This window comes from Antechinus flavipes, chromosome 1 (assembly GCF_016432865.1).
Source record: "Antechinus flavipes isolate AdamAnt ecotype Samford, QLD, Australia chromosome 1, AdamAnt_v2, whole genome shotgun sequence".
Taxonomy (NCBI): domain Eukaryota; kingdom Metazoa; phylum Chordata; class Mammalia; order Dasyuromorphia; family Dasyuridae; genus Antechinus; species Antechinus flavipes.
The window spans coordinates 183,479,394-183,497,511 of record NC_067398.1 but is presented as its reverse complement, the minus strand read 5'-3'; the positions used below and the strand labels follow the sequence as shown (position 1 = coordinate 183,497,511).

Sequence of the window (18,118 nt, the reverse complement as noted above, 5' to 3'; positions counted from 1 at the left end):
ATCTGCATACTTTTGGCTTGCCTTTTGTATTCTTGAGCTTTGAGAATCCTTACAAAAATATCAACATGGGATTGACTTCCGGTTAAGATGGCGGAGAGGAGGCACACTGCTGCATAAGCTCCACACTTTCTCTCACTATCCATTCCATTACAAGCCTCTGAATTAATGCTTGACTGAAAAAAAAACCCCACAAATAGTTACCAAGAGAAGCCATCCTTGAGATTCGCCAAGAAAGGTCTGTCTTTACTGGAGGGCTGGGACGGTTTTAGATCAGGCGCAGGCTGAGGGCAGCCGCAATGAGAGCACGGGAGCAGACTGGAGAGGGGGTGGGGAGTGATCGCAGCTGTCTCTGCGGGGAGAGCTTCGCTACAGGTTTGGATACTTTGCTCCGGCAGCAAGTCAGCAGCCCAGCAGAGAAGCTAAAAACACCGGGGCTGAAGAATACAACCCCAAACAGCTGGAGTCTCTCGGGACCTGGCCGCCCCCCCCCCCCCTTTTCCCCCCCACAGTGACTCAGCACGCTCTGGGATCTCAGAGCGCACGCGCAACACAGTCCTGCTAGTGCCTCACTGCTGCCTCCTGCAGTCTGTAGAGGAAGCTCGATAACATACCCAGCCCCTCCCCCAAAGAAAGACTCCAGTTTTTTCTGTTTTTCTTTGGTAGTTTGTCTCTGATTATTAGACAGAATGAGCAAGAAGCTGAAGAGGACTTTAACCCTTGACAGCTTCTATACAGATAGAGAGCAGACTCTAAATCCTGAGGAGACTAAAAACAGACAGTCCCCAGGTGAATCCCCAAAGGAGGAGATCATCTGTTCCTCAGCACAGATGAACCTCATAGAAGTGATTAAAAAGGCTCTCATAAGGGAGCTAGAAGAAAAATGGGGAAAGCAGAGTGAGGCTTGGGAAAAGGAGAGGGAGGCTTGGCAAAAGAGCCTGGAGAAAGTTAAAGAGAGAGTGGATAAAGAAGTAAAATCCTTGAAAAATAGGATTAGTGAACTGGAAACAGAAAACAGCTCTCTAAAAAACAAAATTGGCGAAATGGAAAAAAAATTCCACAGAACAAAAGAACTCAATTGGACAATTAGAAAAAGATTTTTAAAAAGTGAGTTAAGAAAATACTTCACTGAAAATCAGAATTGAACAAGTGGAATTGAATGACTCGAGGAGACAAGAAGAATCAGTCAAGCAAATCCAAAAAAATCAAACAATGGAGAAAAATGTGAAATACCTTCTGGGGAAGACAACAGACCTGGAAAACAGATCCAGGAGAGACAATCTGAGAATCATTGGACTTCCAGAAAAACATGATGAAAAAAAGAGCCTGGACACTATTTTCCAGGAAATTATCAAAGAGAACTGCCCAGAAGTCATAGGAACAGAGGAAAAAATAAACATTGAAAGGATTCATCGATCACCCACTGAAAGGGATCCTAAAATCAAAACACCAAGGAATATAGTGGCCAAATGCCAGAACCCTCAGATGAAGGAAAAAATATTGCAAGCGGCTAGAAAAACCCAATTCAAGTATCAAGGAGCCACAATAAGGATCACCCAGGATCTGGCAGCATCCACATTAAAAGATCGAAGGGCCTGGAATATGATATTCCAAAAGGCTAAGGAACTTGATATGCAACCAAAAATAACGTACCCAGCGAGAATGAGCATCTTTTTCCAGGGAAGAAGATGGTCATTCAACGAAGTAAGCGAATTTCATCTATTTCTGATGAAAAAACCAGAACTTAACAAAAAGTTTGATCTACAAATATGGAACTCAAGAGAAATCTAAAAAGGTAAAGATTAATCTTGGGAACTATATTTCGACTATATAGATGTATAAAGAATACATGTATACCTTGTTCTAGAAATTGATGTGGAAAGGACATTGTATCAGAAAAAGGGTAAAGTGGGGGTTGTACATCTCATGAAGAGGCATAGGAAACCTATTATATCTGAGAGAAAGAATGGAGGGGGATGAATATAGTAGGTATCTTACTGCCTTCAGAATTGGCTTTAAGTGAAAAATCTTAAGACATATTCAATCTATGGTGAAACTTCTCCCACCTCATTGAAAAGTGAGAAGGGAAAAGTGAAAAGGGAAGGAATAAGCTAAGCGGAAGGGAATACGGGAACTGGGAGGGAAAGGGGTAAGATAGGGGGAGGAACTCTAAGGCGGGGGGAGGGATACTAAAAAGGGAGGGCTGTGAGAAGCAAGTGGTGCTCACAAGCTTAATACTGGGAAGGGGGGGAAAGGGGAAAGAAGGGAGAAAAGCATAAACCGGGGTTAACAAGATGACAAGTAATACAGAATTGGTCATTCTAACCATAAACGTGAACGGGGTAAACTCCCCCATAAAGAGGAAGCGGTTAGCAGAATGGATTAAAAGCCAGAATCCTACAATATGTTGTTTACAGGAAACACACCTGAAGCAGGGAGATACATGCAGGTTAAAGGTAAAAGGTTGGAGCAAAATCTACTATGCTTCAGGTGAAGTCAAAAAAGCAGGGGTAGCCATCCTGATCTCAGATCAAGCTAAAGCAAAAATTGATCTAATTAAAAGAGATAAGGAAGGGCACTATATCTTGCTAAAGGGTAGCATGGATAATGAAGCACTATCTATATTAAACATATATGCACCAAGTGTGGTAGCATCTAAATTCTTAAAAGAGAAACTAAGAGAGCTGCAAGAAGAAATAGACAGTAAAACTATAATAGTGGGAGATCTTAACCTTGCACTCTCAGAATTAGATAAATCAAACCACAAAATAAATAAGAAAGAAGTCAAAGAGGTAAATAGAATACTAGAAAAGTTAGATATGATAGATCTCTGGAGAAAATGTAATGGAGACAGAAAGGAATACACTTTCTTTTCAGCAGTTCATGGAACCTATACAAAAATTGACCATATATTAGGACATAAAAACCTCAAACTCAAATGCAGTAAGGCAGAAATAGTAAATGCATCCTTTTCAGACCACGATGCAATGAAAATTACATTCAACAAAAAACCAGGGGGAAGTAGACCAAAAAATAATTGGAAACTAAATAATCTCATACTAAAGAATGATTGGGTGAAACAGCAAATCATAGACATAATTAATAACTTCACCCAAGAAAACGATAATAATGAGACATCATACCAAAATGTATGGGATGCAGCCAAAGTGGTAATAAGGGGAAATTTCATATCTCTAGAGGCCTATTTGTATAAAATAGAGAAAGAGAAGGTCAATGAATTGGGTTTGCAACTAAAAATGCTAGAAAAGGAACAAATTAAAACCCCCCAGTCAAACACTAAACTTGAAATTCTAAAAATAAAAGGTGAGATCAATAAAACTGAAAGTAAAAAAACTATTGAATTGATTAATAAAACTAAGAGTTGGTTCTATGAAAAAACCAACAAAATAGACAAACCCTTAGTAAATCTGATTAAAAAAAGGAGAGAGGAAAATCAAATTGTTAGTCTTAAAAATGAAAAGGGAGAACTCACCACTAATGAAGAGGAAATTAGAGCAATAATTAGGAGTTACTTTGCCCAACTTTATGCCAATAAATTCGACAACTTAAATGAAATAGAAAAATACCTCCAAAAATATAGCTTGCCCAAACTAACAGAGGAAGAAGTAAATATCCTAAACAGTCCCATCTCAGAAAAAGAAATAGAACAAACTATCAATCAACTCCATAAGAAAAAATCCCCAGGACCAGATGGATTTACAGATGAATTCTACCAAACATTTAAAGAACAATTAATTCCAATGTTATATAAACTATTTGAAAAAATAGGGATTGAAGGAGTCCTACCAAACTCCTTTTATGACACAGACATAGTACTGATACCTAAACCACGTAGGCTGAAAACAGAGAAAGAAAATTATAGACCAATCTCCCTAATGAATATTGATGCTAAAATCTTAAATAAAATATTAGCAAAAAGATTACAGAAAATCGTCACTAGGATAATACACTATGACCAAGTAAGATTTATACCAGGAATGCAGGGCTGGTTCAATATTAGGAAAACTATTAGCATAATTGACTATATCAATAACCAAACAAACAAAAACCATATGATCATCTCAATAGATGCAGAAAAAGCATTTGATAAAATCCAACATCCATTCCTAATAAAAACACTTGAGAGCATAGGAATAAATGGACTTTTCCTTAAAATAGTCAGGAGCATATATTTAAAACCATCAGTAAGCATCATATGCAATGGGGAAAAACTGGAACCTTTCCCAGTAAGATCTGGAATGAAGCAAGGTTGCCCACTATCACCATTATTATTTAATATCGTATTAGAAACACTAGCCTCGGCAATAAGAGTCGAGAAAGATATTAAAGGAATTAGAGTAGGCAATGAGGAAACCAAACTATCACTCTTTGCAGATGATATGATGGTATACCTAGAGAACCCCAGAGATTCTACTAAAAAGCTATTGGAAATAATTCATAATTTTAGCAAAGTAGCTGGCTACAAAATAAATCCCCATATGAGGAAAAAATCCTCAGCATTTTTATACATCACCAACAAAACCCACCAGCAAGAGATACAAAGAGAAATTCCATTCAGAATAACTGTTGATACCATAAAATATTTGGGAATCTATCTACCAAAGGAAAGTCAGGAATTATATGAGCAAAACTATAAAAAAGTCTCCACACAAATAAAGTCAGACTTAAATAATTGGAAAAATATTAAGTGCTCTTGGATCGGCCGAGCGAACATAATAAAGATGACAATACTCCCTAAACTAATCTATTTATTTAGTGCTATACCAATCAGACTTCCAAGAAAATATTTTAATGATCTAGAAAAAATAACAACAAAATTCATATGGAACAATAAAAAGTCGAAAATCTCAAGGGAATTAATGAAAAAAAAAAATCAAATGAAGGTGGCCTAGCTGTACCTGATCTAAAATTATATTATAAAGCAGCAGTCACCAAAACCATTTGGTATTGGCTAAGAAATAGATTAGTGGATCAGTGGAAAAGGCTAGGTTCACAAGACAGAATAGTCAACTATAGCAATCTAGTCTTTGACAAACCCAAAGCCCCTAACTTCTGGGAAAAGAATTCATTATTTGATAAAAACTGCTGGGATAATTGGAAATTAGTATGGCAGAAATTAGGCATGGACCCACACTTAACACCATATACCAAGATAAGATCAAAATGGGTCTATGACCTAGTTACGAGATTATAAATAAATTAGAGGAACATAGAATAGTTTATCTCTCAGACTTGTGGAGGAGAAAGAAATTTGTGACCAAAGATGAACTAGAGACCATTACTGATCACAAAATAGAAAATTTTGATTACATCAAATTAAAAAGCCTTTGTATAAATAAAACTAATGCAAACAAGATTAGAAGGGAAGCAACAAACTGGGAAAACATTTTCACAGTTAAAGGTTCTGATAAAGGCCTCATTTCCAAAATATATAGAGAACTGACTCAAATTTATAAGAAATCAAGCCATTCTCCAATTGATAAATGGTCAAAGGATATGAACAGACAATTTTCAGAGGATGAAATTGAAACTATTACCACTCATATGAAAGAGTGTTCCAAATCATTATTGATCAGAGAAATGCAAATTAAGACAACTCTGAGATACCACTACACACCTGTCAGATTGGCTAAGATGACAGGAAAAAATAATGATGAATGTTGGAGGGGATGCGGGAAAACTGGGACACTAATGCATTGTTGGTGGAGTTGTGAACGAATCCAACCATTCTGGAGAGCAATCTGGAATTATGCCCAAAAAATTATCCAATTGTGCATACCCTTTGATCCAGCAGTGTTTCCATTGGGCTTATATCCCAAAGAAATACTAAAGAAGGGAAAGGGACCTGTATGTGCCAAAATGTTTGTAACAGCCCTATTTGTAGTGGCTAGAAACTGGAAAATGAATGGATGCCCATCAATTGGAGAATGGCTGGGTAAATTGTGGTATATGAATGTTATGGAATATTATTGTTCTGTAAGAAATGACCAGCAGGATGAATACAGAGAGGACTGGCGAGACTTACATGAACTGATGCTAAGTGAAATGAGCAGAACCAGGAGATCATTATACACTTCGACAACGATATTGTATGAGGACATATTTTGATGGAAGTGGATTTCTTTGACAAAGAGACCTGAGTTTCAATTGATAAATGACGGACAAAAGCAGCTACACCCAAAGAAAGAACACTGGGAAATGAATGTGAACTATCTGCATTTTTGTTTTTCTTCCCGGGTTATTTATACCTTCTGAATCCAATTCTCCCTATGCAACAAGAGAACTGTTCAGTTCTGCAAACATATATTGTATCTAGGATATACTGCAAGATATCCAACATATAAAGGACTGCTTGCCATCTAGGGGAGGGGGCGGAGGGAGGGAGGGAGGGAAAAAAAATCGGAACAGAAACGAGTGTCAATATAAAGTAATTATTAATTAAAAATTAAATTAAAAAAAATATCAACATGGAAGGCCTCAGAAGTGAGTTACTTTATGAGTGCAGTATATATTTTAATTCCAGAACCAACTATGGACTTGCTCACCCCTCCTTTTCACTTCTTCAATCAATTATAATGCTCAAAAATTCCAAGGCATAGATTTTGAAGTAGATGAATGAGAAAGATAAAAGGCAAAACTTCAGAAGTGGGACCCCCTTAATCATTTGTGGTAGTCAAAGACTTTGAGATGTTAATTATGAAGGGATCAATAAAAGAATAATATCTCCAAATTCAGGACCATTAAGGTACAAAAGCATAGATCTGTGAGCCATCATTTTTATCACTTTGCCTATAGTTTTTTCATTCTTTAGTGCAGCAGTTGATTTAGAACCAGGAATGCTAGAAAATTAGAAATAAGGATGACTTGGAGTTTGAGAGTTGCTAATATTTTATCACTATACACTGTGAGCATGTATCCTTGATGTGTTATTTAATTAATGTAAACCAAGAATACTTTAGTATATATTTATTTCTGAAGTAATAGGAATATGTGATATTTCATTGAAGTACAGAATTGAAAGGTGGGAAGGGACTCCCCTCTCACTTTGGTAATGCTGAAAATAATACCTGTTTATTTTCACAGTATAACTTTTCATCACTACATAGTACAGATGTCTTGTATACATTTTTAGGCCATTCTTATCCTAGAGATAAACCAGTAGGCATATAAAGTATGGTTATTGATGTTACCTGGTTGCATTTTTTTGTCAATGATATTGCCTGTGATTTTTATTTTCAGTTTTTCAATATCTTGCCCAGCTTGTGCATTGATCCTTCAATACATTTTAAATTGTGTGTCTTTCAGTATAGAGTTTCTCTTTTTACAAGACCTGGTTGAATGGTATTCCTTTTTCTATAATCTTTAGTTCTATTTATATTTTCTCATGTGGCACATCAGGGATTATTATACTAGAATCCAAATGTGGAAATTTCAATGCCTTTGATGGAGAAATTAGTTTGTTTTAGATATGCTGATAGATATTTTCCAATTTTTCATCTGTTGTTCTTCTACTTTCATTTTTTGATCCTTTTAAAAAAAGATAACTTGGGATGAAATTGGTCCCTAACTAAGCTTTCTTCAAACCCATTTATTTCTTGAATGTTCCTCATTATTTTATCAGGTGCTGCTGCTTATTGTCCCCTACCATCCTCATTCTTAAAGTTTCACAATTTAATTTATATTTCTAAATTAGTACTATCTTTGGTTGCCATATCTTTACTTAGGAAGAAGATCAAATGTTGCTTAGCTGAGTTCAAATTTTTTTGACTTCTTTATTTTGATGATCACTTTTACATGGTTCTATGTCAATGTCTATTCATTTAATCATTTCTCATTTTGTTTAGCATAAAGTGTTTAAGTAGGTCATTAGGACATTTTTATTGCTTTCTATATTTAATTCTCTACTGTATCATAATTTGCTGTTAATCTTGATTTCATAAGTCAATAGACTTAATACAATCAATTGATTTCAAAATGATCCTTTTCCTAGTTTAATTTTTTTAATGTCATTAGTGTTTGCATGTCCAGTATATTTCATTTTAAATTTTTTCTTTTTTCAAGTTTGATTGATGCTTTTTGTTTTGATGCCACGATTATTTCCCCATATTTATAGATGATCCAAGAACTATGTGATTATCTCTTACTCCCCCCTTTCTACCACTACATTGATAAGAGGGGAAAAATTGACTGAAAGATATTTTGAATTTTTATTTTATGGGTCATTCCAACCAAAGAATTTTTTGTTTAGCATACTTGTGATGTTTCTTTGCCCTTAGATAGACTGTCCTCAGATGGCGGTCTCTCACTGGAATTTTATTTAGAGCCATCTCCAGTAACAAAATCTGTCAAAATTTGCACCTTGGCACAGCCATTGAGACAGCCACATCAACTTTAACTCATTGAGACATCCCAGGACATTTTTTATAGAGGAAATTGAGAAATTTATAGCTGTAGTTTCAGGCAGAAATACTTGTGATCCTAATCTGTTATTTCATCTGTGTGAGGAATCTTTTTTTGTCAGTGAAGATTGATAAGTCTGTATGTAATTTATAATCATTATAGAGTTGCATAAGAACACTGAGATCTTAATGGCTTACATAGTTACACATCCAGTGTGTGTCAAAGATATGATTTGAATCCAGGTCTCCTGATTCTATCAAATCTAACACATTGCCTCTACAGGCAAAAATTTATATATATTCTGTATATCAATATTACATAATTTTAAGTCTGAGTGATGTTTTCTCTGGAACTGTGACTGTGTTGTTTCCATATTGTATGTATGTGGTACTGTTTTGTAATATGTTTTATTATCCTTTTAGAAACATAATGCTTTAATAATACTGGTCAACATATGTAAAACTAAATAGATTAGAAGCATTAGGTATTTTATAAATATTAGGGATCTTTCTTTGGTGCATTTTTCTTCTAATTGCTAGCTATATGACATATCACCTTTTTGTATAGAATGATGATGACCAGTCTGTAATCATGCCACTTTTTTTTTTTTTTTTTTTTTTTTTAGATTTATTATCTAGAATAGACTTGGATGAACTGATGAAAAAAGATGAACCACCTCTTGAATTTCCTGATACTCTTGAAGGATTTGAATATGCTTTTAATGAAAGTAAGTCATATATGTTATATGGATTCATATAAGAGTGCTAAAGGAATCACAAATATTAGTTGCTACTTTTACACGATCTTAGCCTTTCATAGGCCAATAAGCAATTATTTGTTACTTTTAATGGATGGCTAAAGTATCACATATATTTCTTTTTAGGAATAATGGTTTATCTTTGCAATAGTGGATTCTTTCAATCAAATTTAAAAGTACCAAGTTATAATTTCTTATAATTGTCAAGCTTCCTAAAGAGATGATTATGAATTTGATCAAACTTTTTTCAGGTTTTGCTGTTCAGTTCTCACATATCCATTCTGAAGACTTAATCAGATTATATGGAAAGAATCTACTGTTACTTATGCCATTTTAAATTAAATGTCTGACAAAGATTATTAGTGGTATCATTTCAAAAGTATAGTGCTAAATTTCCTCATCATCTAATAGGACATGAAAGTAGCATATATTTATTAATGAAATCAACATTAAAATAAATTCTGTACTTGAGATTTTAAAAGTAGATCAGACCAAGCAATGAGAGGTACGATTCAATAAATTAATAGCAGATTCTCTCGATAGCTATTCAGAATAGACAATGTTAATATTTATCAATTTGTTGCCTGAATAAAATGAACTGATAACCTATGAATGACAATTGAGTTATTTCTTTTAAGAATAAATTTTTATTGTGGTTTTTATGAGAAGTCATAGTAGCAATGCCTGATGAGATAAAATCTTTCTTACATTTTTGTATATGGAATAAAATAAAGCAAATTTTAGGTATCTAAATTAGAAACTTAAATCATTTACTATTCTTTATTTCTCATATTTTTTAAAATATCAACCATATCAGCACATCTTGCTGTGTGTGGGTGTGTGGTGTCTCTGTGTGCTTGACTGTTTTTAAAATTCCATTTAACAGAGTTCAGATTAATTATCCTGCCTTTTCTCCCTTTCAGGTGGTAAAGAGATTCCTCTCTCAGAACAAGATCAAGGAAGCTTGGTATTATTGTGAGCAAACTACATAGTGTTTGCTTTTAGATGTAGAAATCTTTAGTTTTCACAGCTGTCAGTCAATAATCATTTATTAAGTAGTTGTTATTTACCTGGCATCTTGCTAAGAGCTGGTGCAAAAAAAGGAAAGGAGCTCACATTTGAGTGATGGTGAAAAAGACATAGAGACAATTATGTATATGAAATGTATTTTATCTGTTACCTATTTATTTATCTGTCTATCTATTCTCTCTCCTTCCCCTCCCTCTAGTGCTATGTATTTTTTTTTTTTTAACTTTCTCTCTCTCCATATCTATATATAGAAAGTAAATTGGAGGTAATCTCAGAAGGAAGTCACTAACATTAAGGGGAAATGGAAAGGTCTTGAAGAAGGTAGAATTTTAGCTGACTTCAAAGAAGCCAGGAAGTGAAGACAAAGAAAAATAACATTGTAGGAATGGGGATGTCCATTGAAAATGTAGAATGGGGAGATGGGATGTCTTATCTGAAGAGCTAGCAAGGATTAAGTGTAAATGTATCTTAGAGTGCATGGAGAGAAGTAAGTTATAAGAATACTGGGAAGGTAGGAAGGGGTCAGGCTGTGAAGGCTTTTAAAAGTTAAACAGAGTTTTTTATATTTTATCTTGGAGTTAATAGGGAGCTCCTCAAGTTTATTGAAAGGGTTGACATGGTTAGACCTGTGCTTTAGAAAGATCATTTTAGTGGCTGAGTGAGGATGGATTAGATTGGGAATAGATTTGAGGCAGAGAGGTCATCTAGAAATCTATTGCAGTAGCCTATTGAGGATAGTATCAGAGGAGAGAAGGGATTTGTATGAAAAATGTTACAAAGGTAAAACATAAAAGATTTGGCAATATATTGGACATAAAGAATGAGAGAGAATACAGAGTCCAGGATGATATCTTGGTTATGAACCTGGATGACTATTAGAAGTAATAGAGGTGTTTGAAAGAAGGGAGAGTTTTTGTAGAAGTAAGGTGAGTTTAGTTTTAGACATGTTGAGTTTAAGATATCTATTGGACATCCAGTTTGAGATGTCTAATAGGTAAATGGAAATGCAAGATTGGAGGTGCAAAAAAGAAGTTAGGGCTTAATAAATAGATCTGTGAATCATAAGCACAGAGATGTATCGATTCCAAAATCCAAGGAATTGGATAAAAATTATCATGTGTACTAGTATATAGAAAGGAGAAGAGAAGAGAAACCAAGATAGAATGTTGAGGGATAGCTGTAATTTATAACCCATCGATGCTTTCCTACTACCTTTATGATAAGTAATTTGTTCATTTCTCCTCCACATAACGCCTTTTAACTTTTAAGTGTTTTTGTGACTTTTTTGAACAGGTGTGGACCAAAAACATCAGGCATTGATGTTCAGCCTTTGCAAAGAGGGTTTTACTTTTAGTACATTTTACTTTAGTACATTTAGTTACATTACATTTTAGCTCTTGTTGCTACTAACCCTTTGACTTGCATGTCTGTTTTTTGGAGAAGTTTTGCTCAGTGTTGTAATTAAAATTCCTTTTACTTACTTATATCTTGAGAAAGTTTGTTAGGGAGATAAAAATTAGATTTTACCAATTTTACCAAGTTTTCTAAAAAATATAATACTTTGATTCTAAACAAACAAGCCTTAGTTGAAGCAATAAGAGAGTGGAGGGGGATACTGTTGAGATACTATTGAATTTTTTTTTTAATTGAGATTGTGGCAGTTTTATACTAAATTTGGGGACAAAAATCCAGCACAACTGAATGTATCAAAGTAAAAGGAACTAAATATACTGCAGACGAGATCACATTTGGATTGGTAATCTTCTTGGCTAGCTGAGCTTTCTCTCAACAATTTTGCATTTTTATAATTCTTAGAGGAAACATAAGCAGTCTCTATATAGTAGGATTTGTTGCACATCAGCAGCATTTCTAACTTTGACATCATATACCAATAATTTTTTGAAACCTGTGTCTTCTTACAATTTCCATCACTGATGTTGGACATTAAATTCTGTACCTTAGATTATCTTTGTATCCTGCTCTAAATGCCTCTTAAGTTATGCCTGTTTTACTTGATCTTAAGGTATTGATTTTCTTGATGGCGGATAAATTTTAAACATTTTTTCTTGACTATTTTAGCTTTCTTGTGTGGTCTGAGTATGGGCACATTGCTAGCAATGAGATGACTCTCCCCTCTATAGGCAATGTTGAAGGAGAGAAAAGGCAAACATTATAACATTTATGTGTAGAAGAGAGGGTTTAGAGATTCTATGGTCCAAGTACTCTATTTTATAGATGAGGAAACTGAGACCTGAAAAGTAACTTAGCTTAAGTCACTTAAGAAGTAATAAATAGTAGAATTGGAATCCATATCTAAGTTTTTTTTGGTCTTAGATCCAACGTTCTTTCCACTATACCATGATGGCTTTGGGAGTTTTCTATAATTTAATAAACTTTCATTCTTCTTTGAAACTTGTAGAAGAATGGTGTGTTCATCACAAGTTTATCATTATGCTAAAAATTATACAATTTTGGTTAATGTTAATCTTGTGGAAAATCTTTGATGCATAGATAAGCAGAGGAATATGAAGGAAAATGAAGGGATACTTAATTATTCAGTATTTCTTCTCCTTGTTTCTTTTACTTTAGTTTTTCCCTTCTTGAGTTGAGCAAATTAGCAATTAAAAATGCCCATTTTCCCATTCTGAAAGCAGATTTTATATTTTCCTGTGTCATAGACTTATCATCAAGATCAAATGAAATTAAGTATACACTGTGCTTTGCAAATCTTAATGGAAAACTACCATTGTTATCCTCAATGTTTAATCAGTATAATACTTAGCAAACCAAAGGTGCTTAATAAAAGTTTGCTGAAAGAATGATTATGAAGGTATATGTTTTTGAACTTTTAACTGGAATTTTGAAGTTGATCCTAAAGCATTCCATCATTCAGTTAATTATTCTTTGTCCGGGCTTTTGATAATAGGAAGCTTTCATATAGTTTTTAAAGTAATATTGAACACCGTTAGCTAAAATAAACAAATACTTCTGTTACCTTGTCAACAAAACAAAGCTTAGTGCAGGACGATCCTTTTCACCTCTCCTAGGCTTATTTTGTTTGGCCCTATTCTCTTTCCTCTTTGCCCAGGTATTAGGGTTTCTGGGACAGATGAGTTTGGACAAGGGGTAGGTACTGAGATTAACAGTGTAGAGTAACATTAACTTTTCTTGGCTGCCTTATTGAACTTTTGACTCATCTTAATCTTGTTTTCCCCCAGAACTTTTGCAGACAAATTGGCATGTAGTTGTACCCCTCCCATTTTATGTGAATTTGATTTTTTTTTAACTCAAGTGAATTTATTATATTTCATCCTTTTTTTAATTATTGTTCTAAACATAAGAAAAAACAATTAAAAGGGGCATTTCCTTATTACATAGAAAAATTACAACAAAAAGAAAATTTTATGTGAAACTATAGATTTCTTGTACTATTATCTGGCCTATATCTCAATATCTTGTGAACTGCTTATTGTAAATTCACATTGTAGCATTCAAAAGAGTCTTGCCTTTTAAAAAAAATTCTTTCTGGCCTTATTGTTTTGTTCTCTGCCTTTTAAAAAAGAATATGCCATTTTTCTTTTTGCCATTCAATTTCTGTTTCCCTTGTCCATTCCCCAAATTTGAAAATAAAAAAAACAAATTAAATTCCCACTCTGTGTTGAAAATGTATATATGCCTTGTTCTCCTTCAGTCTTATAATTTTTTTTCCCCAAAAGATAGTTAGTACACTTCATCTTTAGTTTTCTGGAATTGTTATTGGTTATTATATTGAATAGAGTTCACAAGCCTTTTAAAATTGTTTTTCTTTGTAATGTTGTTATTATATGAATTATTCTGGTTCTGCTCATTCTGCATCAGTTCATACAGATCTTCCAAGGGTTCCACAAAACCATTAATTTAGTTTCTTTTGGAGCAGTATACCATTTCATTACACTCACATAACATAAGTTATGTAGCTATTTCCCTTTGTTTATGATTTATTGCTGTTACAAATAGAGATTCTATAAATATTTTTTCTATAAATGGATCTTTGTCCTCTTTGATCTTTTTCAAACTTAGACCTATAATTTTATTAGATTTGACCCAATGTTTCAGCTTGTTGAGATCTTGCCTATGGCATTATTTGTGATGTCTCACAGATCTTAACTGTGGGATAATTGTTCTTCTAGCTTTATAACATCTAAAAACTTGATAAATATGCCATCTCTATCTTTATCCGAGTCATTTATAAGATTTATAAGATAGATAACATAGATAACATAGAATTAGGGACAGACCACCTAGGGGGACTCTATTTGAGACTTTCTTCTAGTTGATGATTGATATTAAATTGTTAGTTACTGCTTGTTATTGTTCTTTGGGTCTGGTTATTCAACCAGTTTTGAATATGTCTTTGGGGTGTGGTTATTCAACCAGTTTTGAATTTATATTCTTGTCTGGTCCAAATCTCAGTTTCTTGTCTACTATAATTCTTTTAAGCCATAAGACTCCTTGTGATTGTTTCTTTTTCTAGATTTTACAAAGTATCCTTTTAATAATATATCCCAGAATTTTACCAGGGATTGAAACCAATTTTACTATTTCACACTTTGGGGAAGAAAAGGATAGCCATTAAACTATTGATTCTATTGACATAGAGAACTTCCATATGAGTGAAATCCTTCTCCCTCTGTAGTTCAATATTCTCTCCCTCTTTTCTTAGAGAAAAGAAGGAAGCACAGATTTTTATGATACTATAGAAGCATATAAAATCTTTTTAAAAAATTTATTTATTTTATAATAACTTTTTATTGACAGAACCCATGCCAGGGTAATTTTTTACATTATCCCTTGCACTCACTTCTGTTCCGATTTTCCCCCTCCCTTCTTCCACCCTTCCCCTAGATGGCAAGCAGTCCTATATATGTTAAATATGTTGTAGTATATCCTATATACAATATATGTATACAGAATCAAACAGTTCCCTTGTTGCACAGGGAGAATTGGATTCAGAAGTTAAAAATAACCCGGGAAGAAAAACAAAAATGCAAATAGTTTACACTCATTTCTCAGTGTTCTTTCTTTGGGTGTAGCTGCTTCTGTCCATCATTGATCAATTGAAACTGAGTTAGATCTCTTTGTCAAAGAAATCCACTTCCATCAGAATACATCTTCATACAGTATCGTTGTTGAAGTATATAATGATCTCCTGGTTTTGCTCATTTCACTTAGCATCAGTTCTCCAAGCCTCTCTGTATTCATCCTGCTGGTCATTTCTTACAGAACAATAATATTCCATAACATTCATATACCACAATTTACCCAACCATTCTCCAATTGATGGGCAGTCATTCATTTTCCAGTTTCTAGCCACTACAAACAGGGCTGCCATAAACATTTTGGCACATAAAGGTCCCTTTCCCTTCTTTAGTATCTCTTTGGGGTATAAGCCCAGTAGTAGCACTGCTGGATCAAAGGGTATGCACAATTTGATAACTTTTTGGGCATAATTCCAGATTGCTCTCCAGAATGATTGGATTCGTTCACAGTTCTACCAACAATGCATCAGTGTCCCACTTTTCCCACATCCCCTCCAACATTCATCATTATTTTTTCCTGTCATCTTAGCCAATATGACAGTAAGACAGAGTTGTCTTAATTTGCATTTCTCTGATCAATAGTGATTTGGAACACTCTTTCATATGAGTGTAATAGTTTCAATTTCATCATCTGAAAATTATATGTTCATATCCTTTGACCATTTATCAATTGGAGAATGGCTTGATTTCTTATTAATTTGAGTCATTTCTCTACATATTTTGGAAATGAGGCCTTTATCAGAACCTTTAACTGTGAAGATGTTTTCCCAGTTTGTTGCTTCCCTTCTAATCTTGTTTGAATTAGTTTTGTTTGTACAAAGGCTTTTTAATTTGATGTAATCAAAATTTTCTATTTTGTGATCAGCAATGGTCTCCAGTTCATCTTTGGTCACAAATTTTTTTCTCCTCCACAAGTCTGAGAGATAAACTATCCTATGTTCCTCTAGTTTATTTATAATCTCATTCTTTATGCATAAATCACGGACCCATTTTTATCTTATCTTGGTATATGGTGTTAAGTGTGGGTCCATGTCTAATTTCTGCCATACTAGTTTCCAGTTATCCCAGCAGTTTTTTTATCAAATAATGAATTCTTATCCCAAAAGTTAGGATCTTTGCGTTTGTCAAACACTAGATTGCTATAGTTGACTATTCTTTCTTGTGAACCTAATCTATTCCACTGATCAACTAATATATTTCTTAGCCAATACCAAATGGTTTTGGTGACTGTTGCTTTATAATATAGTTTAAGATCAGGTACAGCTAGGCCACCTTCATTTGATTTTTTTTTATTAATTCCCTTGAGATTCTCGACCTTTTATTGTTCCATATGAATTTTGTTGTTATTTTTTCTAGATCACTAAAATATTTTCTTGGAAGTCTGATTGGTATAGCACTAAATAAATAGATTAGTTTAGGGAGTATTGTCATCTTTATTATATTCACTCGGCCTATCCAAGAACACTTAGTATTTTTCCAATTATTTAAGTCTGACTTTATTTGTGTGGAACGTTTTTTGTAATTTTGCTCATATAATTCCTGACTTTCCTTTAGTAGATAGATTCCCAAGTATTTTATGTTGTCGACAGTTATTTTGAATGGAATTTCTCTTTGTATCTCTTGCTGTTGGATTTTGTTGATGATGTATAAAAATGCTGAGGATTTATGGGGATTTATTTTGTATCCTGCTACTATGCTAAAGTTATAAATTATTTCTAATAGCTTTTTAGTAGAATCTCTGGGGTTCTCTAGGTATACCATCATATCATCTGCAAAGAGTGATAGTTTGCTTTCCTCATTGTCTATTCTAATTTCTTTAATCTCTTTCTTGACTCTTATTGCAGAGGCTAGTGTTTCTAATACAATGTTGAATAATAATGGTGATAGTGGACAACCTTGCTTCACTCCAGATCTTACTGGGAAAGGTTCCAGTTTTTCCCCATTGCATATGATGCTTACTGACAGTTTTAAATAGAAGCATATAAAATCTAATGAATTTAACCTGTATTCAAGAAGTTTGACACTATATCTTAGTTCTAAAGTGATTTTTTCTACTTTGTATGCTACTCTTCAGCTATTCTGTGATAGCCATATTGACCCACCCAGTCTTCCCTAGTTTCTCTAACATTTTGCTCCCTCTCTTCCTTTTATTCATGCTATTCTACATTCATGAGGAATCTTCAAACCATTCTTTTTTCTCCCTATAACTCCAGGTATTGAAATCCTACCCATTCCTCAACCCTTCTCATGCCTCACCATAAAGCTTACTGTTACATAGAAAGTCTACTTGTAGTAGGCACTTCCTTTTCAGAACTCATACTGTATATTGTTCCTGTGACTAATTTGGCAATTATTTTATGATAGATTTTGAATTTTTTATAATTATTCTTTTCTTGTTTACTTTTTCAGTATTTGTGCATTTGGAGCTCAGTCATGGCTATTTGAGGGCAAGGACCTTTGTCTTATACTTCTTTGTATCCCTCATGGTATCTGGCATATAATACTCAAATACTGATTGATTTGCTTTTAAGGAAAAAAGTTAAGAATTCAGAATCAATTTTTGAGTCTTTTGGGTTAGCCCTTATGTTTTTACTTTTGTATGCATATCAGTGAAATGTTGATGTCATAAAAAAGGGGCTTGAAGTCAGGAGGACCTGAGGTCAAATGTGGCCTCAGACAATTAACACTTACTAGCTGTGTGATGCTGGGCAAGTTACTTAACCCCATTTGCCTCAGCAAAAAAAAAAAAAAAAAAAAAAGAAGAAGAAGAAGAAGAAAAGGGCTTATGTGAAGACTGAAGGACTTCTAAGGGAAGCTGGTTTAAAGTTTTATTGAT

General features: G+C 33.9%; 1 protein-coding gene across 9 annotated transcripts in view; it reads left to right on the top strand.

Moving 5' to 3' along the window:
• The window catches only part of FAM172A (family with sequence similarity 172 member A), a 567,690-nt gene that overhangs the window by 80,539 nt on the left and 469,033 nt on the right, over positions 1 to 18,118 (top strand). For all 9 annotated transcript variants that reach the window (XM_051993687.1, XM_051993679.1, XM_051993700.1 and 6 more), the window contains one exon: positions 9,044 to 9,145. In XM_051993687.1, the coding sequence (XP_051849647.1) occupies positions 9,044 to 9,145 (102 nt within the window). The remainder of the gene's footprint in view (positions 1 to 9,043; positions 9,146 to 18,118) is intronic.